Source organism: Poromitra crassiceps (assembly GCF_964638095.1).
Source record: "Poromitra crassiceps genome assembly, chromosome: 13".
NCBI lineage: Eukaryota > Metazoa > Chordata > Actinopteri > Beryciformes > Melamphaidae > Poromitra > Poromitra crassiceps.
In genome coordinates, this window is record NC_139644.1 from 4,263,104 (window position 1) to 4,291,103 (window position 28,000).

General features: G+C 45.6%; 1 protein-coding gene across 2 annotated transcripts in view; it reads right to left on the reverse strand.

Moving 5' to 3' along the window:
* Positions 1-757: 757 nt before the first annotated feature.
* The window catches only part of cln3 (CLN3 lysosomal/endosomal transmembrane protein, battenin), a 33,419-nt gene continuing 6,176 nt past the window's right edge, over positions 758-28,000 (reverse strand). The window contains exons 5-15 of one of the 2 annotated variants that reach the window (XM_083648500.1): positions 27,651-27,730; positions 24,982-25,067; positions 23,068-23,140; positions 22,690-22,833; positions 18,118-18,266; positions 11,166-11,218; positions 10,606-10,674; positions 7,548-7,603; positions 7,324-7,417; positions 4,245-4,385; positions 758-2,436 (exon numbers count right to left, since the gene is read on the reverse strand). In XM_083648500.1, coding sequence (XP_083504626.1) covers positions 2,320-2,436; positions 4,245-4,385; positions 7,324-7,417; positions 7,548-7,603; positions 10,606-10,674; positions 11,166-11,218; positions 18,118-18,266; positions 22,690-22,833; positions 23,068-23,140; positions 24,982-25,067; positions 27,651-27,730 — 1,062 coding nt within the window. In that variant the 3' untranslated portion in view covers positions 758-2,319. Of the gene's footprint in view, positions 2,437-4,244; positions 4,386-7,323; positions 7,418-7,547; positions 7,604-10,605; positions 10,675-11,165; positions 11,222-18,117; positions 18,267-22,689; positions 22,834-23,067; positions 23,141-24,981; positions 25,068-27,650; positions 27,731-28,000 lie in introns of both variants that reach the window. The other variant, XM_083648499.1, reaches the window with a different exon arrangement.

The following is a 28,000-nucleotide window of genomic DNA, read 5'->3' on the forward strand; positions in this document are numbered from 1 at the left end:
AGGCTAAGTAGGCCTAAATAACTCAGTTATACGGTTTGCAACTGTAATGTTTAATATAATAAAGATCTCATAACCTTTTGATTCTATATGCTGCCATCTCATGCTTGTTGATTTAATGATTGTTTTGCACCTGCTGCTCATGTTATGAACACATGCTTAGATGACCCTTATAGCCTCAGCAGGAACTGACTGTATCATCATTTTAATAAAGTATGAATGTTAGCTGTCCAGCAAACACACCACTAATAGCCTATCTAGTTATAGGAATAATTGGAAGTAGCCTACTCTCCCCCCGCACATCATATCACATTTTTATTTTGTTTTCAGTGAAAATGAAATACAAAAATGATCGTTCCCACTAAAATCGTATCACATATCGTGTCAGTATAATGGCAATATGATTTTTTTTTCATATCGTGCAGCCCTAGAACTTAGCAAGTAACTAGTCCAACTTCCTTGCTTACTTTTCTCCAAGCTCTCTCCTTTCAGTTAGTTAAATTCTCCATCACTAAAAATAACAAGACTCTTGAGAAATAGGAGTTGGGGGGGGGGGGGTGTCTTAATCAAAAATCTAAATTAATTTAATAACTCCAATTTAGCAGATAGCCCATGTTGTCTGGTGAAAGAGAATGGGTTTATGGTTAACAAATGCCTTCTAATTGAATTTCAAATAAAATCAGAAGCAGTAATTACAGAATGGGCACCTTTATGTATTAAAAATTTCACATTTCAGAAACGTACACCAATATGTATTCATTCATTTTTTATTTCATATGACAACACAGATTACACCCCACTCTGACAAAGCTGTTAGGATAAATTATTACATCTTACATTGTAAAATCAAGAATCAGCTAAAAAATGTGATTAAACAAGCTCAAGCTTTAAAAATACTGAGTAAGCTGTAACAACATTGTAACAACTCAACAGTAGCAGCATAAAAATGTCAGTAGGAACATGCATATTGGGATGTGGTCCAAATAAATGTTGACACGGTCAGATAAAATGGGGTGTGTCTGCACTCCACAAAACACTAAATCCACGTAATGGTCAATCTGGGAATCCATTGGTTAAAATAAAAAAGTATAATTTAAAAACCTCTGGGGGCAAGCACTTTTCAAAACCGGAATAACTGTCTGGAACCTTAAATCAATGCCTCCGGCCACGCCCCTTTATGCCAATATGAGCACAATTCTCCAGATTTTCTTCGACAGATTTACAGTACAGGCTAATCCAAAATTTGTCTTGAGAGATTACACAATGGTCAAACACACGAAGAGAGAAATGCAACCCATACACTATCATGTTTTCCATTATTATCTCCAGGTGAAAGTGCGTGTCTCTGTCTGTCAGCAGCTAATCTGACATTCTACTGGAGCAGTCAGCCTATTTCCTGCTCATATTTATGCCTGTATCCGCCCCATATCCCCCCCTCCCATTGTTAAAATTAAACCAACTGTTGGTCCACATAAAATAAAAATCATGACCTTGGTAGTACCAGTGACTGGAAAAACATTGAGTACAAAAGCAACAACATATAATGAAATTAAGTTAGTTAAGCAACAAATGACAGTTTAAAATTTTTACAGACTCCAACCAATTCCCGACATGATTTTAAGAATAGAATAAAAAGGCACCAAATGTTTTATATTTACTATTTAGAAGACTTCCATGACTTCCATTAATCTGTTTTCATTGATAATGCAGATTTTCTATTTTTAGGCAAGTGAACCTGTTGTCATTCAAGCCTTCTTTTGTAGTGACAGCGTAATGTAAGGAAGCCACTGGAGAAACAACAAGCTTGTTTCCATATTTTTAAATATACATGAAAAAAACTCATTATGCTATTTTAATGATTCAGTACCTCCAGAATCATTCGTACAGGATCTACTGTAACACATTTGTCATGGTGTCAACCACAGACTTAAGTTAACTACTATTCTTTTTATAGTACCATCATCTCACTACTATAAATAGGCGAGGCGGTTCTGCGGTGCGGCTCAACTGCACATAGCAGGCGAGCACGCGAGGCACGCTACAAATGAGCGCACAAAGCACGCAATATTTCTAGTTGGTTTTAAAGCTGCAATGTGAGACGCAACCGTTTGAATTGTGAGGACCACTCCCTGCTGTTTAGGTCTCTTGGATTTCCTACTTAAATTTGGATTTGTCACTTCCTACCACACTAGAATTTAATTTGGTCCAATAGGATGAATACAGTGTCTGTCAATGAAGTGAAAGTGTTCCCTGTTTCAGACTGTCAGACAGCAGCAGTGCAGCCTCTGTCCTGCAGGCAGCGCTGTCGCTCCGCTGATGGGCTCATAGGGAACAGAAGTACCTGTGGACGGGGAAGGTGGCGAGGCCGGACAAGGCGATGCCCAGACTGTCTCCCACACTGGCAGCAGCCATGGCAAACTCCCTCTGCCTGTCCCCAGTCTGTGTGTGTGTACACAGAACACAAAGCTTACAAAACACATTGACAAAGCAGTGAGGTCAATATTATATTTAGTCAACCAGTGGCGACATTCACAAGCAGGGGTCAATTTCCTTCTTTGCCCAAGGCTTTTTTTTTTTTGCACACCAAGTGCGTATTTTTCATCCGAAATTGTCGCACGTTTAAAAAATAAATACAACCTCAGGTTGTGTAATCACGTTTTCACAATGACTCGGAAACTTTCGCCCGTCAGTAAAGTTTCCGGAACAGGTTCAAATCTTCTGCGTTTTCCGCATCCGTCAAAAGCCTTTCGCGAGCTGTTTGACTCGTGTGAGCTAGAGGCTGACATCTTTTCGGGACTAACACGGGAAAAAGAGAAACTGATTTGACAAATTTATTTAGGAAATAATTATTTTATAACCTCTGAGTTTTTTTTTTATAATACCACGACGATTTGGATGGCTTCACTAATTTGCGGTAAGGAAAAAAATATTGTCGCAGCTCTAACGCTTCTTCCTTTAGCTTATTTTCAAGTTATTTAATTTGATGGGACAGGATTACAAAGAGACATTTGTCTTTTTGTTTTATTGCTGTTTAAATGTAGGCTATTATCTATTCAAAGTGGCCGGTATAGATATTCTATATGGCCGGAATTCTGGAACGTTACCGGCCGCATTGGCTGTCAGAAAAAAGATCGAGCGGAATCCCTGCATGGTGTTACCCATGTAGCCTACTGTCCTGCATTAGCTGTCATTGTGCTTGTAGACGTGCTGTATTTCAATATGAAATACTGTTGTCTTTTTGGCTGTAATTCTCCCACACTGGACTTTTTGCCTGCTTGCTTGGCTTTCTTCTTCCTCTGTATAAGCGGTGAAAGTTAAATTTCACCCTTGTGGTGTTAAATCATTTCAGCAAAAACTAGAACGACCGCACCACGGATATATGCCTCCGCCAACAAGTGAGCAGTCGGCATCCATGTCTGTACAGACTTTGACATTTGAGCCAAATGTGAAGAAATTCCATCAAGGTGTTACTGAGATATGGCATTACCGAGCTTGAAAATTGTATTTGTGAGGTCACAGTGACCTTAACATTTGTCCTTTGACCACCAAAATCTAATTAGTTCATCCGTGAGTCCAAGTCGACGTTTGAGCCAAATTGGAAGAAATTCCGTCAAGGCGTTCCTGAGATAATGCATTAAAGAGCTTGGAAATGGGGTTCATGAGGTCACAGTGTCCTTGAACTTTGACATTTAACCACCAAAATCTAATCAGTTCATCCTTGAGTCCAAGTGGAGGTTTGAGGCCAATTTGATGAAATTCCATCAAGGCGTTCCTGAGATATCGCGTTAACAATCATGAAACAAGCGGTCGTGAGGTCACAGTGACCTTGAACTTTGACTTTTAACCACCAAAATCGAATCACTTCATCCTCGAGTCCAAATGGACATTTGAGGCAAATTCGAAGAAATTCCATCACGGTGTTCCTGAGATATCTTGTTAGCAAGCTTGAAAATGGCGTTCGAGAGGTCACAGTGACCTTGACCTTTGATCACCAAAATCTAATTAGTTCATCCTTGCATGCAAGTCGACATTTGCGCCAAATTGGAAGAAATAGCACACAGCCTACATTGTTGATTAATTGGTGAATATATGTTTGATCAATCAAATTCTTAACGGCGATTAATCGATTAATCATTAACATCCCTAGACCCAATTAAAACAGTGGTGACAAACTGACAGATGATTCCCATTTAAACTTTCTGTGGACATGTGATGAGAAAAGCAAACAGACAGACAGACCAACCAACCTCCTTGCTGATGTAGTAGAAGGTGTTGACGTAGGCAGCTCCTCCCAGCAGACCTTCGTAGAGGATGATGGTGAACACCAGCCAGGCATTGGGCAGGATCTGGTAGACCACCGAGAGGAGCAGCAGCACTGCGTTCACAACCTGGGGACAGTTTGACAATATACCCTTTTCACAGCAGCCATTTTGGGTCTCAAAGGCAGGGTAAACACCGGTGTCACCAAACATTCATGTTCATGTGCATGGGCTGTGTGCCTGGGCTGACCCTATAGGCCCCTCCCACACAAACACACGCACGCACCCGCTATAAACATTTTTGAGGCACCTCAAACATGGCGTGATCCAATCAGGTCACAGAATCGTGGATCATTGGATCACTCCAGTGTTTTCTCCCCAGGGGGGCTCCAAACAGTTTCTGCGGAGGCTCAGTGAATTGGAGTGAAAAAATATTACAATAATATATTATATAATACCGTAATATAATAATAATATTATTAATATTATTATGAGTTATCAAAAGGTGATCACATGCCTAAATGTGTGTGATTTGGTCAAAGAGATAGTTCAGAGAGGGAATTTGGGGAATGTGACTGTTTTTCCCACTTTCCCAGAGTCAGAAACTAAAAGAGACAAAACCTTCAGACAAACCTTTTTCATGTATTTGGTATAGTGAAGGTTGTTAAACAGCAATATCAGACTATCAGCTCAGCTTGAGCGATCCCATATATCTCAATGGATCCCATAGGCACACAGGTGCCCGGCTTACTGCTTCATTTGAAACCTAGCTTATTTCCTGTCAGCTATACATCAGATCGCCAATTAGGCCTCGCCCCCTTTTAGGGGGAAAACACAAGCCTCTCCCCGTTGACTTCAAAGTAAAATAGCACTACCCCAAAAGGTGATAGAAAAATAACAGAATCAATCTGGTTTATTAATGACCACAAAACACCATGACATGACAATATATTACAACTCGTCTGGCCATAGAATGGGCAAGATACACCGGAAATATTACTTTGACCCATCTAAAATCATGTGACTCATGTCACATGTGACGTTCTTTTTTTACAGCCCCGTGACTCGCGGAGCCCAGCGCCGTTGTACCTGTACTTCTGTCAGGACGGCCAATCACTGCCCATCTTTCTGTCAGGACGGCCCAATCACTGCCCATCTTTCTGTCAGGACGGCCAATCACTGCCCATCTTTCTGTCAGGACGGCCAATCACTGCCCATCTTTCTGTCAGGACGGCCAATCACTGCCCATCTTTCTGTCAGGACGGCCCAATCACTGCCCATCTTTCTGTCAGGACGGCCAATCACTGCCCATCTTTCTGTCAGGACGGCCAATCACTGCCCATCTTTCTGTCAGGACGGCCAATCACTGCCCATCTTTCTGTCAGGACGGCCAATCACTGCCCATCTTTCTGTCAGGACGGCCAATCACTGCCCATCTTTCTGTCAGGACGGCCAATCACTGCCCATCTTTCTGTCAGGACGGCCCAATCACTGCCCATCTTTCTGTCAGGACGGCCCAATCACTGCCCATCTTTCTGTCAGGGCGGCCCAATCACTGTCGCTCTTTCAACGGAGACCAAAAAACACACCTTTTCAGGCTGGACCCTTCTTGAACTAACATCCTTCTTCTTCTTCTTAAAATAATCTAAAGAAGCTATCTCGTCGAAAGGGCCTTTCTGTGTGGAGTTTGCATGTTCTCCCCGTACCCCCCAGGGGGTTCCTCTGTACATAACCCCCCACTAAAAACATGCAGAAGATCGTCATCCGACCAGTGACGACAACATCTGAAGTTGGTCCAATGATGGTCCAATGAAGGTCCCCGGGCGCTGGAAAGAAAAAGCGACCACTGCTCCTGGCCTGCCCCCCGGAGGAAAGGACAAGCCTGGATGGGTCAAATGCAGAGGACATATTTCACCGGCCACTGTCAGCATGAGTGTGTGTTGTGGCCACATGCATGTGTTGTAGTGTTCGTGTGACAATAAAGACGGGCTGCCGTCTGAAATCGTGAAATCGTGAATCCAACTAATGCTACTTAATCCTTCTTAACACATTCACTGCCAGCCGTTTTTTTTTTACTGTAGGTAGCTTCTGCCAGAGGGTTTTTTTGAGGATTCTGGCTCATCTTTCAAGACCCGAGGATTCTTTTCTGCTAAGATTTTGTGAACACAAAATATCTCAAAAGAACTAATAGAATGTGTGCTTTCTCTGTCTAAAAGAGTTAGTTTGTAGAGTTAGTAGTTATGTAGGCATTAGCACTTGAATACAGCATGGTTTCAGCGTCTGAAAATTTAAGCTGAGATAAATAGCTTTTTGTGAAATTCGATAGAACAGTCACTTTAACCATTCATTTTTGGCATCAGTAAGACATCAGACATCTAAACAATAGTTTTGAACAGTAATTTCCTCCATAACAGCAGGAAACCCCCCTCTACTTCAAACTCCTCCCTCCGTGTGTGTTCTTCTTGGCTGCAGCGGGCGTGTCACAAGCTCGTTTCTGCTGCTGCTGCTGCTGCTGCTCCTGTCTGCTGGCGGCCGCTGGGCGAGGATGGGCTCGCTCGTTTCTTTTGCGATTCTGGTCTTATTTATGCTGCGTGTTTCAAAGTGTGTTGCACCCATAATCTATTATGCAAATTTGCAATCCCCCACCGCCAGCAATCAGCGCGAAAGCGAAAGCGTTTTCGCCAATCCATTTTACAGTATGAGAATGGTTTCATGTAAAAGGGTTGGATCAACGTCCCACCGTCAAATTTTTTTTTTTTTTTTTTTTTTACGTATCAACACGTCATTGGCAGTCAACCGTTGGATTTTTTTTGACGTATCAACACGTCATTGGCAGTGAACGTGTTAAAACTACTTTCTAGAAATGCTGCTGTATTCCTTTTGAAAAAGTCTTAGCTGATGCGGACTGCATTGCACAGTTGATTTCACTACTGTTGACAAAATATACTATTCTAAGTCGCTTTGGATAAAAGCGCCTGCTAAAAATGACATAATGTAACGTAATGTAAACCCGCCACTCTCCTCTTTGGCTCTGTCAATGTGCACTTTGATATGTTCTTGCTCTCACCTGCAGCAGAGCGAGCACCCACAGCTTCCTGATCTTCACACAGCACAGGGAGGAACGAGATACCAACACACCCACCTGGTACAGTGTCTGATACCTACACACACACACACACACACACACACACACACACACACACACACACACACACACACACACTTATGGTCTCCATCCTAAGACAATCTTATATAAAGTAATTCATTGAGAATAATAGGAGAGTAACTGACCAGCGATACTGCTCTGCATGTGACAGGTAGAAGTTTGGGAAGTACAGGAGCTCCAGCTAGGGAAGGTATGGTCTGTGTTTAGTTATTAGTCAGCCAGTAAAAGCTACAACAAAATTCCTGCTAGATTTCACTGGTTTAAAGAGACAGTAAATATGAAAGTTGATAGATTTCACTGGTTTAAAGAGACAGTAAATATGAAAGTTGATAGATTTCACTGGTTTAAAGGTCCCAATTCGTGCAGCTGTAACCTCTTAAAAACGTGTGTCTCTGGTCCATAAAACATGATTCTGGATTAATCTGTCGAAAATATAGCAAACCCGTTTGTTGTGACGGAGTTCTCACTTCCTCATCTGGTCGCTTCCCAAGAACGGCCTGTTTCTATAATATATTCAGAACTAACAGTTCCCATTGGCCGCTGAGGGAGAGCCCGCCCCAGGCTCCCAGCGGCCAATCAGATTAGCGTCTGTGGACCAGCACGCTAGGTTGCGAGTTATCGTTAACTAAACGGTACTACGCTAAAGAGGACATCTCAAAATGCCTAGACTTACCGAATGCACCTCTGCAGTTGCTGGATCACGTACAGTTGGCGTCGCTCCAGCTAGAAGTGTTAATTTTGTGGCTATAGACTAAATGGTGCAGGTAGCTTGTGTGAGAGGGACCCGCGCAGTATGCAGGAGGAAGCTAGTGACGTCGTAATTCTCTCCAGATTCCTCTCTGGGCAAACGACGCGTTTGGGGGTGTGGCTTGGAGGAGACTGCAGGGGGACGCTGGATAGGGACAAATCCAACTGTGGCAGTTCTGAACGTGTGACCACTCATTACAGGGAGGGCTGACAGCAGTATATATGCATTTACAAGTAAAAACAGCTTTTGCACGGAATGGGACCTTTAAAGAGACAGTAAATATGAAAGTTGATAGATTTCACTGGTTTAAAGAGACAGTAAATATGAAAGTTGATAGATTTCACTGGTTTAAAGAGGCAGTAAATATGAAAGTTGATAGATTTCAATGGTTTAAAGAGGCAGTAAATATGAAAGTTAATAGATTTCACTGGTTTAAAGAGACAGTAAATATGAAAGTTGATAGATTTCACTGGTTTAAAGAGACAGTAAATATGAAATTTAATAGATTTCCCTGGTTTAAAAGATACAGTAAATATGAAAGTTGATAGATTTCACTGGTTTAAAGAGACAGTAAATATGAAAGTTGATAGATTTCACTGGTTTAAAGAGGCAGTAAACATGAAAGTTGATAGATTTCACTGGTTTAAAGAAACAGTAAATATGAAAGTTGATAGATTTCACTGGTTTAAAGAGGCAGTAAACATGAAAGTTGATAGATTTCACTGGTTTAAAGAGACAGTAAATATGAAAGTTGATAGATTTCACTGGTTTAAAGAGACAGTAAACATGAAAGTTGATAGATTTCAATGGTTTAAAGAGACAGTAAATATGAAAGTTGATAGATTTCACTGGTTTAAAGAGACAGTAAATATGAAAGTTGATAGATTTCACTGGTTTAAAGAGGCAGTAAACATGAAAGTTAATAGATTTCACTGGTTTAAAGAAACAGTAAATATGAAAGTTAATAGATTTCACTGGTTTAAAGAGACAGTAAATATGAAAGTTAATAGATTTCACTGGTTTAAAGAGACAGTAAATATGAAAGTTGATAGATTTCACTGGTTTAAAGAGACAGTAAATATGAAAGTTAATAGATTTCACTGGTTTAAAGAGACAGTAAATATGAAAGTTGATAGATTTCACTGGTTTAAAGAGACAGTAAACATGAAAGTTGATAGATTTCAATGGTTTAAAGAGACAGTAAATATGAAAGTTGATAGATTTCACTGGTTTAAAGAGACAGTAAATATGAAAGTTGATAGATTTCACTGGTTTAAAGAGGCAGTAAACATGAAAGTTAATAGATTTCACTGGTTTAAAGAGACAGTCAATATGAAAGTTAATAGATTTCACTGGTTTAAAGAGACAGTAAATATGAAAGTTAATAGATTTCACTGGTTTAAAGAGACAGTAAATATGAAAGTTGATAGATTTCACTGGTTTAAAGAGACAGTAAATATGAAAGTTAATAGATTTCACTGGTTTAAAAAGGCAGTAAATATGAAAGTTGATAGATTTCACTGGTTTAAAGACACAGTAAATATGAAAGTTGATAGATTTCACTGGTTTAAAGAGACAGTAAACATGAAAGTTAATAGATTTCACTGGTTTAAAGAGGCAGTAAACATGAAAGTTAATAGATTTCACTGGTTTAAAGAGACAGTAAATATGAAAGTTGATAGATTTCACTGGTTTAAAGAGGCAGTACATATGAAAGTTGATAGATTTCACTGGTTTAAAGAGACAGTAAATATGAAAGTTAATAGATTTCACTGGTTTAAAAGAGACAGTAAATATGAAAGTTAATAGATTTCACTGGTTTAAAGAGACAGTAAATATGAAAGTTGATAGATTTCACTGGTTTAAAGAGACAGTAAATATGAAAGTTGATAGATTTCACTGGTTTAAAGAGGCAGTAAATATGAAAGTTGATAGATTTCACTGGTTTAAAGAGACAGTAAACATGAAAGTTAATAGATTTCACTGGTTTAAAGACACAGTAAATATGAAAGTTGATAGATTTCACTGGTTTAAAGAGACAGTAAATATGAAAGTTGATAGATTTCACTGGTTTAAAGAGACAGTAAATATGAAAGTTGATAGATTTCACTGGTTTAAAGAGACAGTAAACATGAAAGTTAATAGATTTCACTGGTTTAAAGAGACAGTAAATATGAAAGTTAATAGATTTCACTGGTTTAAAGAGACAGTAAACATGAAAGTTAATAGATTTCACTGGTTTAAAGACACAGTAAATATGAAAGTTGATAGATTTCACTGGTTTAAAGAAACAGTAAATATGAAAGTTGATAGATTTCACTGGTTTAAAGACACAGTAAATATGAAAGTTAATAGATTTCACTGGTTTAAAGACACAGTAAATATGAAAGTTGATAGATTTCACTGGTTTAAAGACACAGTAAACATGAACTCACCAGGCCCTGGTTGATGAAGTACTCAGCGAAGTACACCAGACCCAGAGGAAACACAAAGCTCAACAAACCCTGCTCAGAGGAATCAACAGGAATAACAGAACCGATGACAAAGTGCCACAACACAAAGATGATGTGGTGGTATAATGTATGTACTGTATGTATAATGTATAATGTATGTACTGTATGTATAATGTATAATGTATGTACTGTATGTATAATGTATAATGTATGTATGTATAATGTATGTATGTATAATGTATGTATGTATAATGTATGTATGTATAATGTACTGTATGTATAATGTATGTATGTATAATGTATAATGTATGTATAATGTATGTATGTATAATGTATGTATGTATAATGTATAATGTATGTATAATGTACTGTATGTATAATGTATGTATGTATAATGTATAATGTATGTATAATGTATGTATGTATAATGTACTGTATGTATAATGTATGTATGTATAATGTATAATGTATGTATAATGTATGTATGTATAATGTATGTATGTATAATGTATGTATGTAAGTATAATGAGGAGCTCACTCACCTTGATGACGTGTAGTTTCTCTGTGAAGGTGAGCTCTCCACTGCTTCTGTCCTCTGCTACATTCAGGAGGAAGAGAAGAACAAACAGTGGGGCTTCAAAAACTCTACTTGTCCAATTCCTCCTGGTGCCTGTCCTGCTGCTGTCCCTGCTGCTGTCCCTGCTGCTGTCCCTGCTGTTGCTGTCCTGCTGCTGTCCTGCTGCTGTCCCTGCTGTTGCTGTCCTGCTGCTGTCCCTGCTGTTGCTGTCCTGCTGCTGTCCCTGCTGCTGTCCCTGCTGCTGTCCCTGCTGTTGCTGTCCTGCTGCTGTCCTGCTACTGTCCCTGCTGCTGTCCCTGCTGTTGCTGTCCTGCTGCTGTCCCTGCTGCTGTCCTGCTGCTGTCCCTGCTGCTGTCCCTGCTGTTGCTGTCCTGCTGCTGTCCCTGCTGCTGTCCTGCTGCTGTCCTGCTGCTGTCCTGCTGCTGTCCCTGCTGCTGTCCTGCTGCTGTCCTACTGCTGTCCTGCTGCTGTCCTGCTGCTGTCCTGCTGCTGTCCTGCTGCTGTCCTACTGCTGTCCTGCTGCTGTCCTGCTGCTGTCCTGCTGCTGTTCCTGCTGCTGTCCCTGCTGTTGTCCTGCTGCTGTCCTGCTGCTGCTGCTGTCCTGCTGCTGTCCTGCTGCTGTCCTGCTGCTGTCCTGCTGCTGCTGCTGTCCTGCTGCTGTCCTACTGCTGTCCTGCTGCTGTCCTGCTGCTGTCCTGCTGCTGTTCCTGCTGCTGTCCCTGCTGTTGTCCTGCTGCTGTCCTGCTGCTGCTGCTGTCCTGCTGCTGTCCTGCTGCTGTTCCTGCTGCTGTCCCTGCTGCTGTCCTGCTGCTGTTCCTGCTGCTGTCCTGCTGTTGTCCTGCTGCTGTCCTGCTGCTGTTCCTGCTGCTGTCCTGCTGTTGTCCTGCTGCTGTCCTGCTGCTGTTCCTGCTGCTGTCCTGCTGTTGTCCTGCTGCTGTCCTGCTGCTGTTCCTGCTGCTGTCCTGCTGTTGTCCTGCTGCTGTCCTGCTGTTGTCCTGCTGCTGTCCCTGCTGCTGTCCTGCTGCTGTCCTGCTGCTGTTCCTGCTGCTGTCCTGCTGCTGTCCTGCTGCTGTCCTGCTGCTGTTCCTGCTGCTGTCCTGCTGTTGTCCTGCTGCTGTCCTGCTGCTGTTCCTGCTGCTGTCCTGCTGTTGTCCTGCTGCTGTCCTGCTGCTGTTCCTGCTGCTGTCCTGCTGCTGTCCTGCTGTTGTCCTGCTGTTGTCCTGCTGCTGTCCCTGCTGCTGTCCTGCTGCTGTCCCTGCTGCTGTCCTGCTGCTGTCCTGCTGCTGTCCCTGCTGTTGTCCTGCTGCTGTCCTGCTGCTGTTCCTGCTGCTGCTGCTGTCCTGCTGCTCTACCCCCTCTGCCCATCTGGGGAGAGTTGTAGATTCCTCTGATACATGTGCAGTCACCAGCCGCTTCTTTTCACCTGGCAGGGAGGCATTTCACCCGCAGGACATACAGTAGCGCGTGGGAGGAGAGGAAGCACTAGTGCAGCGACCATCACTCATACCTCACCGGCTTCCCACCCACAGACACGGCCAATTGTGCCTGTATGGACGCCCGACCAAGATGGAGGCAACACGGGGCCTCGAACCTGCTGCGACCCTGGTGTTGGTGGGCAGGGAATCTACCACAGCACTACCTGGGCGCCCTTTGTGCTTTAAAGTTCAACTTGATTTCACGCCATAGATCTGTTGCACTGTGAAACATGGAACAATGCATCATAAGGAAATCAGTTGGTAGTGAAGTGGTGGGTACAGGCTGGTTTAGGTTTGGGCCACACAGTGACACTTGGTAGTGAAGTGGTGGGTACAAGCTGGTTTAGATTTGGGCCACACAGTGACACTTGGTAGTGAAGTGGTGGGTACAAGCTGGTTTAGGTTTGGGCCACACAGTGACACTTGGTAGTGAAGTGGTGGGTACAGGCTGGTTTAGGCCACACAGTGACACTTGGTAGTGAAGTGGTGGGTACAAGCTGGTTTAGGCCACACAGTGACACTTGGTAGTGAAGTGGTGGGTACAGGCTGGTTTAGGCCACACAGTGACACTTGGTAGTGAAGTGGTGGGTACAGGCAGGTTTAGGTTTAGGCCACACAGTGACACTTGGTAGTGAAGTGGTGGGTACAAGCTGGTTTAGGTTTGGGCCACACAGTGACACTTGGTAGTGAAGTGGTGGGTACAGGCTGGTTTGGGTTTAGGCCACACAGTGACACTTGGTGGTGAAGTGGTGGGTACAGGCTGGTTTGGGTTTAGGCCACACAGTGACACTTGGTAGTGAAGTGGTGGGTACAGGCTGGTTTGGGTTTAGGCCACACAGTGACACTTGGTAGTGAAGTGGTGGGTACAGGCTGGTTTAGGTTTAGGCCACACAGTGACACTTGGTAGTGAAGTGGTGGGTACAGGCTGGTTTGGGTTTAGGCCACACAGTGACACTTGGTAGTGAAGTGGTGGGTACAGGCTGGTTTGGGTTTAGGCCACACAGTGACACTTGGTAGTGAAGTGGTGGGTACAGGCTGGTTTGGGTTTGGGCCACACAGTGACACTTGGTAGTGAAGTGGTGGGTACAGGCTGGTTTGGGTTTGGGCCACACAGTGACACTTGGTAGTGAAGTGGTGGGTACAGGCTGGTGTGGGTTTGGGCCACACAGTGACACTTGGTAGTGAAGTGGTGGGTACAGGCTGGTTTGGGTTTAGGCCACACAGTGACACTTGGTAGTGAAGTGGTGGGTACAGGCTGGTTTAGGTTTGGGCCACACAGTGACACTTGGTAGTGAAGTGTTGGGTACAGGCTGGTTTGGGTTTAGGCCACACAGTGACACTTGGTAGTGAAGTGGTGGGTACAGGCTGGTTGTGTTTAGGCCACACAGTGACACTTGGTAGTGAAGTGGTGGGTACAGGCAGGTTTAGGTTTAGGCCACACAGTGACACTTGGTAGTGAAGTGGTGGGTACAGGCTGGTTTAGGTTTGGGCCACACACAGTGACACTTGGTAGTGAAGTGGTGGGTACAGGCTGGTTTAGGTTTAGGCCACACAGTGACACTTGGTAGTGAAGTGTTGGGTACAGGCTGGTTTGGGTTTAGGCCACACAGTAGGGGTGGGGGAAAAAATCGATTCACCTAAGTATCGCGATTTTTAATGTCACGATTTTTTGGATCGATCTTTTATTCCAGAATCGATAATCGCAAAAAAAAAAAAAAAAAAAAAAAAAAAAAAAAAAAAAAATTTTTTTTTTGGGTGCTTGCAGTCAGGCCACTCACTGAACAGCAGGCCAGGCGCCGCCTACTGGTTTACTAGTGGTTTTATTACTTTATTAGTTAGTCTGAAGTAATAATTACACTTCAGGGTTAAAGTGGGTGCATCTCATTGTAAAATTGGACCCAAATCTGGCTTCAAACGGCCCAAATTTCACGCGCGTTGGCCCATATCGGCCTGGCCTGCTTGGTATCTAATGCCCGGCCTGAATTATGATCCCAGTCCGCCCCTGTTTTTAACTATATCGCCCAGCCCTACTCATGATATATAATATACAGTCTCTAGTGTATGATTCAACTTTTCCCATGTTCTAATCTAGTGTAAAAAAGCAAACAAACTGAAAAAATAAAAGAAAAAAATAAACAAAAATCGCAATAAATCGTAATATCGAATCGCAATAATCGTAGAATCGCAATAATCGTGAATCGCAATATATATCGAATCGGCACCAAAGTATCGTGATAGTATCGAATCGGGAGATAAGTGAATCGGCACAGCCCTACCACACAGTGACACTTGGTAGTGAAGTGGTGGGTACAGGCTGGTTTAGGTTTGGGCCACACACAGTGACACTTGGTAGTGAAGTGGTGGGTACAGGCTGGTTTAGGTTTAGGCCACACAGTGACACTTGCTAGTGAAGTGGTGGGTACAGGCTGGTTTAGGTTTAGGCCACACAGTGACACTTGCTAGTGAAGTGGTGGGTACAGGCTGGTTTAGGTTTGGGCCACACAGTGACACGTGGTAGTGAAGTGGTGGGTACAGGCTGGTTTAGGCCAAACAGTGACACTTGGTAGTGAAGTGGTGGGTACAGGCTGGTTTAGGTTTGGGCCACACAGTGACACTTGCTAGTGAAGTGGTGGGTACAGGCTGGTTTAGGTTTAGGCTACACAGTGACACTTGGTAGTGAAGTGGTGGGTACAGGCTGGTTTGGGTTTGGGCCACACAGTGACACTTGGTAGTGAAGTGGTGGGTACAGGCTGGTTTGGGCCACACAGTGACACTTGCTAGTGAAGTGGTGGGTACAGGCTGGTTTAGGTTTGGGCCACACAGTGACACTTGGTAGTGAAGTGGTGGGTACAGGCTGGTTTAGGCCACACAGTGACACTTGGTAGTGAAGTGGTGGGTACAGGCTGGTTTGGGTTTAGGCCACACAGTGACACTTGGTAGTGAAGTGGTGGGTGCAGGCTGGTTTGGGTTTGGGCCACACAGTGACACTTGGTAGTGAAGTGGTGGGTACAGGCTGGTTTAGGCCACACAGTGACACTTGGTAGTGAAGTGGTGGGTACAGGCTGGTTTAGGCCACACAGTGACACTTGGTAGTGAAGTGGTGGGTACAGGCTGGTTTGGGTTTGGGCCACACAGTGACACTTGGTAGTGAAGTGGTGGGTACAGGCTGGTTTGGGTTTGGGCCACACAGTGACACTTGGTAGTGAAGTGGTGGGTACAGGCTGGTTTGGGTTTAGGCCACACAGTGACACTTGGTAGTGAAGTGGTGGGTACAGGCTGGTTTGGGTTTGGGCCACACAGTGACACTTGGTAGTGAAGTGGTGGGTACAGGCTGGTTTGGGTTTGGGCCACACAGTGACACTTGGTAGTGAAGTGGTGGGTACAGGCTGGTTTGGGTTTGGGCCACACAGTGACACTTGGTAGTGAAGTGGTGGGTACAGGCTGGTTTGGGCCACACAGTGACACTTGGTAGTGAAGTGGTGGGTACAGGCTGGTTTGGGTTTGGGCCACACAGTGACACTTGGTAGTGAAGTGGTGGGTACAGGCTGGTTTAGGTTTAGGCCACACAGTGACACTTGGTAGTGAGGTGGTGGGTACAGGCTGGTTTGGGCCACACAGTGACACTTGGTAGTGAAGTGGTGGGTACAGGCTGGTTTGGGTTTGGGCCACACAGTGACACTTGGTAGTGAAGTGGTGGGTACAGGCTGGTTTGGGTTTGGGCCACACAGTGACACTTGGTAGTGAAGTGGTGGGTACAGGCTGGTTTAGGCCACACAGTGACACTTGGTAGTGAAGTGGTGGGTACAGGCTGGTTTAGGCCACACAGTGACACTTGGTAGTGAAGTGGTGGGTACAGGCTGGTTTAGGCCACACAGTGACACTTGGTAGTGAAGTGGTGGGTACAGGCTGGTTTGGGCCACACAGTGACACTTGGTAGTGAAGTGGTGGGTACAGGCTGGTTTGGGTTTAGGCCACACAGTGACACTTGGTAGTGAAGTGGTGGGTACAGGCTGGTTTGGGCCACACAGTGACACTTGGTAGTGAAGTGGTGGGTACAGGCTGGTTTGGGCCACACAGTGACACTTGGTAGTGAAGTGGTGGGTACAGGCTGGTTTGGGCCACACAGTGACACTTGGTAGTGAAGTGGTGGGTACAGGCTGGTTTGGGCCACACAGTGACACTTGGTAGTGAAGTGGTGGGTACAGGCTGGTTTGGGCCACACAGTGACACTTGGTAGTGAAGTGGTGGGTACAGGCTGGTTTGGGCCACACAGTGACACTTGGTAGTGAAGTGGTGGGTACAGGCTGGTTTGGGCCACACAGTGACACTTGGTAGTGAAGTGGTGGGTACAGGCTGGTTTAGGCCACACAGTGACACTTGGTAGTGAAGTGGTGGGTACAGGCTGGTTTAGGCCACACAGTGACACTTGGTAGTGAAGTGGTGGGTACAGGCTGGTTTAGGCCACACAGTGACACTTGGTAGTGAAGTGGTGGGTACAGGCTGGTTTGGGCCACACAGTGACACTTGGTAGTGAAGTGGTGGGTACAGGCTGGTTTAGGCCACACAGTGACACTTGGTAGTGAAGTGGTGGGTACAGGCTGGTTTGGGCCACACAGTGACACTTGGTAGTGAAGTGGTGGGTACAGGCTGGTTTGGGTTTAGGCCACACAGTGACACTTGGTAGTGAAGTGGTGGGTACAGGCTGGTTTGGGTTTAGGCCACACAGTGACACTTGGTAGTGAAGTGGTGGGTACAGGCTGGTTTGGGCCACACAGTGACACTTGGTAGTGAAGTGGTGGGTACAAGCTGGTTTAGGCCACACAGTGACACTTGGTAGTGAAGTGGTGGGTACAGGCTGGTTTGGGCCACACAGTGACACTTGGTAGTGAAGTGGTGGGTACAGGCTGGTTTGGGTTTAGGCCACACAGTGACACTTGGTAGTGAAGTGGTGGGTACAGGCTGGTTTGGGTTTAGGCCACACAGTGACACTTGGTAGTGAAGTGGTGGGTACAGGCTGGTTTGGGTTTAGGCCACACAGTGACACTTGGTAGTGAAGTGGTGGGTACAGGCTGGTTTGGGTTTAGGCCACACAGTGACACTTGGTAGTGAAGTGGTGGGTACAGGCTGGTTTGGGCCACACAGTGACACTTGGTAGTGAAGTGGTGGGTACAGGCTGGTTTAGGCCACACAGTGACACTTGGTAGTGAAGTGGTGGGTACAGGCTGGTTTAGGTTTGGGCCACACAGTGACACTTGGTAGTGAAGTGGTGGGTACAGGCTGGTTTAGGCCACACAGTGACACTTGGTAGTGAAGTGGTGGGTACAGGCTGGTTTAGGCCACACAGTGACACTTGGTAGTGAAGTGGTGGGTACAGGCTGGTTTGGGCCACACAATGACACTTGGTAGTGAAGTGGTGGGTACAGGCTGGTTTGGGCCACACACCTCTGGCCGTTTTCTCCTGCTGCTCTTCTTCCTCGTCTTCTGATCCCTCCATCAGCCGCTGTCTCTCCTCTGAACCTCTGACTGCAGGTTCCTCCTGTCGGCTCTCCCACTGAGGGAACGAGGCTGGAAACACCAGCAGGAAGAAATAACTGGCGTGGTAAGGAGGGGTGGAAGAGACAGGGGAGGTGTTGGTGGTTTAGGTAAGGAGGGGTGGAAGAGACAGGGGAGGTGTTGGTGGTTTAGGTAAGGAGGGGTGGAAGAGACAGGGGAGGTGTTGGTGGTTTAGGTAAGGAGGGGTGGAAGAGACAGGGGAGGTGTTGGTGGTTTAGGTAAGGAGGGGTGGAAGAGACAGGGGAGGTGTTGGTGGTTTAGGTAAGGAGGGGTGGAAGAGACAGGAGAGGTGTTGGTGGTTTAGGTAAGGAGGGGTGGAAGAGACAGGGGAGGTGTTGGTGGTTTAGGTAAGGAGGAGTGGAAGAGACAGGAGAGGTGTTGGTGGTTTAGGTAAGGAGGGGTGGAAGAGACAGGAGAGGTGTTGGTGGTTTAGGTAAGGAGGGGTGGAAGAGACAGGAGAGGTGTTGGTGGTTTAGGTAAGGAGGGGTGGAAGAGACAGGAGAGGTGTTGGTGGTTTAGGTAAGGAGGGGTGGAAGAGACAGGGGAGGTGTTGGTGGTTTAGGTAAGGAGGGGTGGAAGAGACAGGGGAGGTGTTGGTGGTTTAGGTAAGGAGGGGTGGAAGAGACAGGAGAGGTGTTGGTGGTTTAGGTAAGGAGGGGTGGAAGAGACAGGAGAGGTGTTGGTGGTTTAGGTAAGGAGGGGTGGAAGAGACAGGGGAGGTGTTGGTGGTTTAGGTAAGGAGGGGTGGAAGAGACAGGAGAGGTGTTGGTGGTTTAGGTAAGGAGGGGTGGAAGAGACAGGAGAGGTGTTGGTGGTTTAGGTAAGGAGGGGTGGAAGAGACAGGAGAGGTGTTGGTGGTTTAGGTAAGGAGGGGTGGAAGAGACAGGAGAGGTGTTGGTGGTTTAGGTAAGGAGGGGTGGAAGAGACAGGAGAGGTGTTGGTGGTTTAGGTAAGGAGGGGTGGAAGAGACAGGAGAGGTGTTGGTGGTTTAGGTAAGGAGGAGTGGAAGAGACAGGAGAGGTGTTGGTGGTTTAGGTAAGGAGGGGTGGAAGAGACAGGAGAGGTGTTGGTGGTTTAGGTAAGGAGGGGTGGAAGAGACAGGAGAGGTGTTGGTGGTTTAGGTAAGGAGGGGTGGAAGAGACAGGAGAGGTGTTGGTGGTTTAGGTAAGGAGGGGTGGAAGAGACAGGAGAGGTGTTGGTGGTTTAGGTAAGGAGGAGTGGAAGAGACAGGAGAGGTGTTGGTGGTTTAGGTAAGGAGGGGTGGAAGAGACAGGAGAGGTGTTGGTGGTTTAGGTAAGGAGGGGTGGAAGAGACAGGAGAGGTGTTGGTGGTTTAGGTAAGGAGGAGTGGAAGAGACAGGAGAGGTGTTGGTGGTTTAGGTAAGGAGGGGTGGAAGAGACAGGAGAGGTGTTGGTGGTTTAGGTAAGGAGGAGTGGAAGAGACAGGAGAGGTGTTGGTGGTTTAGGTAAGGAGGGGTGGAAGAGACAGGAGAGGTGTTGGTGGTTTAGGTAAGGAGGGGTGGAAGAGACAGGAGAGGTGTTGGTGGTTTAGGTAAGGAGGGGTGGAAGAGACAGGAGAGGTGTTGGTGGTTTAGGTAAGGAGGGGTGGAAGAGACAGGGGAGGTGTTGGTGGTTTAGGTAAGGAGGAGTGGAAGAGACAGGAGAGGTGTTGGTGGTTTAGGTAAGGAGGGGTGGAAGAGACAGGAGAGGTGTTGGTGGTTTAGGTAAGGAGGGGTGGAAGAGACAGGAGAGGTGTTGGTGGTTTAGGTAAGGAGGGGTGGAAGAGACAGGAGAGGTGTTGGTGGTTTAGGTAAGGAGGGGTGGAAGAGACAGGAGAGGTGTTGGTGGTTTAGGTAAGGAGGGGTGGAAGAGACAGGAGAGGTGTTGGTGGTTTAGGTAAGGAGGGGTGGAAGAGACAGGAGAGGTGTTGGTGGTTTAGGTAAGGAGGAGTGGAAGAGACAGGAGAGGTGTTGGTGGTTTAGGTAAGGAGGAGTGGAAGAGACAGGAGAGGTGTTGGTGGTTTAGGTAAGGAGGAGTGGAAGAGACAGGAGAGGTGTTGGTGGTTTAGGTAAGGAGGAGTGGAAGAGACAGGAGAGGTGTTGGTGGTTTAGGTAAGGAGGGGTGGAAGAGACAGGAGAGGTGTTGGTGGTTTAGGTAAGGAGGGGTGGAAGAGACAGGGGAGGTGTTGGTGGTTTAGGTAAGGAGGGGTGGAAGAGACAGGGGAGGTGTTGGTGGTTTAGGTAAGGAGGAGTGGAAGAGACAGGAGAGGTGTTGGTGGTTTAGGTAAGGAGGAGTGGAAGAGACAGGAGAGGTGTTGGTGGTTTAGGTAAGGAGGAGTGGAAGAGACAGGAGAGGTGTTGGTGGTTTAGGTAAGGAGGAGTGGAAGAGACAGGAGAGGTGTTGGTGGTTTAGGTAAGGAGGAGTGGAAGAGACAGGAGAGGTGTTGGTGGTTTAGGTAAGGAGGAGTGGAAGAGACAGGAGAGGTGTTGGTGGTTTAGGTAAGGAGGAGTGGAAGAGACAGGAGAGGTGTTGGTGGTTTAGGTAAGGAGGAGTGGAAGAGACAGGAGAGGTGTTGGTGGTTTAGGTAAGGAGGAGTGGAAGAGACAGGAGAGGTGTTGGTGGTTTAGGTAAGGAGGAGTGGAAGAGACAGGAGAGGTGTTGGTGGTTTAGGTAAGGAGGAGTGGAAGAGACAGGAGAGGTGTTGGTGGTTTAGGTAAGGAGGAGTGGAAGAGACAGGAGAGGTGTTGGTGGTTTAGGTAAGGAGGAGTGGAAGAGACAGGAGAGGTGTTGGTGGTTTAGGTAAGGAGGAGTGGAAGAGACAGGAGAGGTGTTGGTGGTTTAGGTAAGGAGGAGTGGAAGAGACAGGAGAGGTGTTGGTGGTTTAGGTAAGGAGGAGTGGAAGAGACAGGAGAGGTGTTGGTGGTTTAGGTAAGGAGGGGTGGAAGAGACAGGAGAGGTGTTGGTGGTTTAGGTAAGGAGGGGTGGAAGAGACAGGGGAGGTGTTGGTGGTTTAGGTAAGGAGGGGTGGAAGAGACAGGGGAGGTGTTGGTGGTTTAGGTAAGGAGGGGTGGAAGAGACAGGGGAGGTGTTGGTGGTTTAGGTAAGGAGGGGTGGAAGAGACAGGAGAGGTGTTGGTGGTTTAGGTAAGGAGGGGTGGAAGAGACAGGGGAGGTGTTGGTGGTTTAGGTAAGGAGGGGTGGAAGAGACAGGGGAGGTGTTGGTGGTTTAGGTAAGGAGGGGTGGAAGAGACAGGAGAGGTGTTGGTGGTTTAGGTAAGGAGGGAAGAAGCATTTTGTTGGTGGCGGGAGGAAAACAAAAGACAAAAAGAGCAAATGTGAGCAGCAACATTTCAATGAGAGCAATATGACAGGAGAGGGAGTGATGTTGTGTTGTCTGCTGTGAGATATGAGAGATGATAGACAGTAACAGCAAAACCTCCAGCGTCATATTGCTTTTATACAACAGTCATTTAAGCTATTCATCAAGTAATAAGAGTATATTTTTTTAATGAATTGCTCAACTGTTGTGACAAATACAAATAGTCCCATCTCTCTGTTTGGGTCGTCAAACATGATATCACAAATTCACTTGCTAAATAAGAGGGCTGGTTTGATAAGATAGTGCAGTGCACACACACTGTGTTCACATCTAAAGTCAGAAAGTTAGGGCCTTTTCACACATGACAAACATGTCCTGGTTCCTGGTTTTCAGACCAGATGCCAAAATGATATCCTATTTTCATCATGCATTTAATCTAGGGGTGCACCGATCACGTTTTTTGCCACCGATCACCGATTGCCTATGGGAAATATCTGCCCAACCGATCATCGACCGATTACCGATCACCGATCACCGATATATAAACTCCTCAAAAAAAGTTTGGAAACGTTATTTTAGGTCGATTATTTCTCCCCTTTAATAATACCAATTGGCATTGTATTTTATATCGTTGGAAAGCCTGATTAGTGATAGGGCTTTTTATATATAAAAAAAAAAAAAATCACATATTTGAGGTCAAAATCGGCCTATACAGATTGCTTGCCGATCGATCGGTGCACCCCTAATTTAATCCATTTAATGTCAATCAGAATGATACAGGTGAAATAGGCTATAGCTGGTTCTTACTGTGTCACTACGTGCCTGCAAGCCTTATTTAACCTACATAAAATTATGAGAACAATATTCTTCAAAGGCCTATATGCACATGAAGGAATGTTGTAGGCTATGTGCAGGTGCACCCATACAGTTTTCAAATTCATACCATCACATCATCATTTGGTCATGTGACCACGGGGTGATGCGGGGGGGGGGGGGGGGAATGGGCACTGCACTAGTTTCTATAAAGATGTCTGAGTGAAAAGGTGTATTTGAGGATGGAGAATGACTGGTGAAGAGTTTCTACAGACCTGATCAGCATGAAGAGTTTCTACAGACCTGATCAGCATGAAGAGTTTCTACAGACCTGATCAGCATGGCACAGGGGACAAGCAGCATCATCAGCAGGGTCATCTGGGCCGACAGGCCGGCCTGGGTCAGAGCCGAGTAGAGCAGGGCTCCAGCAACACCAGCACCCCCGGTACCCGAACCCCAGCCCCCCAGCACATCCCTGAGGGAGAGGGGGGGGAGGGAGAGAGGGAAGACAATTGAAAGTGGTTTGAGGAGGAACAGGTCGAGCATTGAAGGAGGCTATAAAAACACATAATGCAACCAACAATTTAATCACAAGTTAAGTAGAATGTTTAATGAAGAAGAAAGTTACATTTCTGAGCCTTTGAGGGAGAAAAGAAGTTTAACAAATGTTGGAAAATGGACAGAATAATACATATGAATAAGTCTTTACCTGCTGAAGAAGACTGTGAGAGAGAGGAAGGACAGTTCTCCAAGTCCAGCGCTCATACTGGCAAAGATCACACCTGGAAGCACAGCAGGAGAGAGGCTGTCAGATGAGGTGAAGCACCTGAAACATGTCCATGTAGGAGATAACAAGCGCAAATACCTTGAAGCCCACCTACAACCCCTTTCCCCCAGCCCCACCCTTCTTTGAACCTTTACCCCCAACCCCCCCCCCCCCTCCCCCCTTGCCACTCCCCCTACCCACCCCTCGAATCCCGGGGAGCTTCTAAATCTAACCATGTCACAGAAAAGATGTATTAGAAAACATTTCCCTTCACTTTCCATCATAAACGTAACAACTCGGCTCTGTAACGAGCCCGGCCCCCTCTGTAACGAGCCCGCCCCCTCTGTAACGAGCCCTCCCCCCTCTGTAACAAGCCCGCCCCCCTCTGTAACGAGCCCTCCCCCCTGTAACGAGCCCTCCCCCCTCTGTAACGAGCCCTCCCCTCTCTGTAACGAGCCCTGCCCTCTCTGCAACGAGCCCTCCCCCCTCTGTAACGAGCCCTCCCCTCTCTGCAACGAGCCCTCCTACCTCTGTAACGAGCCCTCCCCCCACTCAGATGTAGGCTAGTGGGCGTGCCTGTAAAATTTGTAAATGGATTGAGCCAGACCAGCCAGACTTACGTTAGGTGCCGTGCCAATTTATGCTATGCTCGGATTGTGGCTTTAGCTAAATTTCCAAAACTTTCCCAAAAATATTTTTTTTCCATAACTTTTCCAGGATGTGGAAATTGTATTTTCAATTTCCTTGACTTTTCCAGGTTTTTCATGACCGTACGAACCCTGTATTTATAACTACACACGCTCAATTCCTTGCTATTGCCCGCCCTGCAGCTCACCCGTTACACAGGCTCGGCCTTGCCCTGACTTCATATCACTGATGACATCAGTGAGTGATCAATAGTGAGAGAAAAGTAGAGTCCGCACATTGACTGATGATGTCATAGGCACTGTGACATCACAATTGCTCGAGTGACCATCACTGATGACATCATCGAATGCTCGAATGACATCACTGATGATGTCATAGACATTGTGATATTATCAGCGACATCATTACTGATATGACCAAAATCATCACAAATCTCACAATGTGGGACCAAAATCACAGACAGACAGATGCCACTTTGGCGACGATGATGATGCTGCATCTCAGCTCCATCAAATCCATTGTCAACATTTTCAACCAGGCCATTCCCAATACCAATTAAAGACATGACTTATTGTTGAATAAGCACTCAAATATGACATGCAAAACAAAACAAATATGTATGAGATGACTATTCACCTTATGTAGCCACGCCCATTTGACCTGGTTGTGTGGCCGTATCAAAACTTCCGGCTAAAAATAATAATAAAATAAAATAAAAAATGGCTGCGCTGCTCCAATATCATCTAACTCTGAATTAACTAATAATTTAGCCAATTGTATGTAACATACCAAATAAAAGCAAATGGCAATGTCTAAGAATGCAACGCCATGTAACTGGCTCGTTAAGTCTCGCATTCCAGGGAATTACGTTAACGTCTGCGGGTCTTATTGACGTTAGTGGCTCGCGCTGCCTCGGAGGAGAGACAACTATCTGAAGCTTTCTTTGTTGGAGTCCAGGTATGTTTTACAAGAAAGTGCTCGTCATTGTCGACGATAACGTTATCTGACCTGGCTAACAGTGGATACTCGCTTGCTTGCTGTATACCGGCTCAAAGTAGTAGGCTACGTTATTTATTTTACCTCTTCACTGTCCGCTCCAAAAACAACTCTTTTATTTTGCGCCGTGACCGCCGGAAGTGTTAAAAGGACCTGGAAGAATTTGGTCCACTGTAAGGTCTGAACATAAGGTGAATAGTGTGTGTTAATTACCCAGAATGCTCATCCATACGGTTGCGGAGAAGGACACCAGGAGAAAACTTGCTAGGGCCATGCTGACGCAAAACAACACTCGGAAACTAGAAGTGAAAACAGCCATTAGACAGGTCAGTCCTGCAACAGTCAAGATCAACTGACCAAATGTCTCATTCTGCAAAACACTATATAGCATTGTAGGTGTATACAGTCTAGATACAGACTGTATGTAGACTGTATACTACAGAAGGCACACTCCTATCTCGCCTACAAGATCAGCTTGCGGGTCCTGCGACTACAGATGACATCACGGCTTCACGCATTGTGATTGGCTGTATGTCGGGCACGTGGGCTTATCATGCTCAAAATGTCCCACAGCTTTAGAGTAGCTAATAGAGAGCCGCAGGAACGAGTCCGGAAATCATCTATGCTAACAGTCCTGGTTCTTCACTGTTTTCGCCTATGGGAGTTTTGAATGGGTTTTTGGCGCGATGCTTCTAATAATCTCTCTGGGCAACGCTGGCTTAATCAAACGCGAACCAGTGTTTAGTAATGTCATCTTCACACATGAGGACCACCTTTATGAGTTTTGAAGCTAGCTAGCAAACGGCTAAATGAGACTACACTGTTGAGTCGATGGGGATATATACGTCAATAACGTCACCACTTCAAAGGACGAACACGGAAATTCTCTTTCCCTCACCTGGTTCAGCCCGGGGTAATCAGTGCACACATCAACAACAGTCCAGGTTGAGCGCTGAAGTGACGTGGAAGCCTATGCGACACTGTGTGTAGTTCTGGATTAGCTTAGCTCGAGCTTTTTACTTCTAGGGCTCGCATTTACGCTACAAAACTCATGAAAGTGGTCCTCATGTGTGAAGATTATCCGACTGAACTCTGGTTCGCGTTTGATTAAGCTTGCCTTGCCCAGAGACCTTATTTGAAGCATCGCTGCAAAAACCCATTCAAAAATCCCATAGACAGAAACAGTGAAGAACCAGGAAGTCCGGGACTTCCGCGTTCTGACTACAAAAATACGTCATCCCTGCGGCTCTCTATAAGGAGGCCAAGTGTGTGAAGGTGTGTGTTTGTGTTCATGTGTGAAGCTGTGTGTTTGTGTTCATGTGAAGGTGTGTGTTTGTGTTCATGTGAAGGTGTGTGTTTGTGTTCATGTGAAGGTGTGTGTTTGTGTTCATGTGAAGCTGTGTGTTTGTGTTCATGTGAAGGTGTGTGTTTGTGTTCATGTGAAGGTTAGGGATGGGAATTGATAAGATTTTAGCGATTCCGATTCCATTTTCGATTCTGCTTATCGATCCGATTCCTTATCGATTCTCTTATCGATTCTCATTGGGCAAGGGGAAAAAAAAAAAGAGTACAAACGGGTTTATTAACATTCATTTTCTTTTAGATTATTATTATTATAATTATGTATTATTATTCAGCTCTGAGATCAGATTGCTCTTTTCAATCCCATACCAAGCAGGGATCAGTGTGTCTGTTAAACTGGCTCTGTTTGGGGGTTTGTATTTTGGGTTGAGCATCTTTGTCATCTCCCTATAGAAAATATATAGTGGGAATGAATGAAACAGAACTAGTGGTTAGAATGACAACATGCAACTTTGGACATTTTACTTTAGCTGGCATGTCAGACAAACTTAGTCACTGCTCGGGGACATTCGTTTACCTTCGCCTCGGTCATTTTACTCTTCCCTGCCTGGGTGAATGGAGGGGCTAGATGCTCTAGCCTAGAGCTGCACAAGAAGTACTCGCTGCAGCCTCTGACCCAAAGCGACTACCAGCCCCTGAACCAGTCTGACTCTGAACGTCATCATCCTCTCAATTAAATGGATGGAAATGGAGTATTGGTGAAATCTGGTTTACACAATAGACAGGGTCTGGAGGAGTTTACTCTCCATATTAACAGATGACGCGCTAACGTTAGCCGCGCTGCTGTTAGCCGCGTTATCGTCACTCCGTAGCACATCAAAAACGTGACATTCCTCCAAAATTATTGCATGCTGTGTGGACAAATGTTTCTGCATATTGCTAGTATTTCCCCCCTTTGACAAAATAGAGGTTTTGCAAGCATTGCAAGTGGCACTGTGGTCATCGTTTTGCTTCTGCCTAGAGCCATGGTGGCTGGAAACAAAACAAGGCTGCGTTGCGTGCGTGTCGCAGCGTGTGACGTCATCGCGCATGGAATCGATAGTGGAATCGTTCAGGACGTTGGCTAACGATTCCAAGGAATCGATCCACTGGGACCCGGTTCTCAACAAGAACCGGTTCTCGATTCCCATCCCTAGTGAAGGTGTGTGTTTGTGTTCATGTGAAGGTGTGTGTTTGTGTTCATGTGAAGGTGTGTGTTTGTGTTCATGTGAAGCTGTGTGTTTGTGTTCATGTGAAGCTGTGTGTTTGTGTTCATGTGAAGGTGTGTGTTTGTGTTCATGTGAAGGTGTGTGTTTGTGTTCATGTGAAGCTGTGTGTTTGTGTTCATGTGAAGGTGTGTGTTTGTGTTCATGTGAAGGTGTGTGTTTGTGTTCATGTGATTTTGAAATGCAGGGTGGCAGAGGCAGAGTAGGGTGGGCTGCCCCTGCTTCCTGCCATCCTGCATTTCTGAAATGTGCACATGAGGTTGTAGCTTTTGTGAATGGACACGTGTTTAAGAACAGGGTTCAAAGTGATCTTACCCATAGGGCAACTTGTGGATGTAGAAGGGAGCAAACAGCTTGATGACGAGGGTGGGGAGAATGTCAGCCAACAGCACAGCCTGGTGGAGAGGAGCAGAATGGAAAACCACGCGTCAAGTCATCCAAGTGTTTAGATTAACAATAACAATTAACAATAGACCGCTCCCTATTACAGAAATAGTGGATTATATAGTGTGTTGGCCATTTTGTACTCGTGTCGGAATTCTCAACTGTTAATTTGATTCACTGTATAGTTCACTGTAAAATACCCACAATGCACTGCAATTTCTAGTAAACAGAGAATGTACCAACATTTCTCCCATATACCACAATGCAATGCTGTCCTGTCC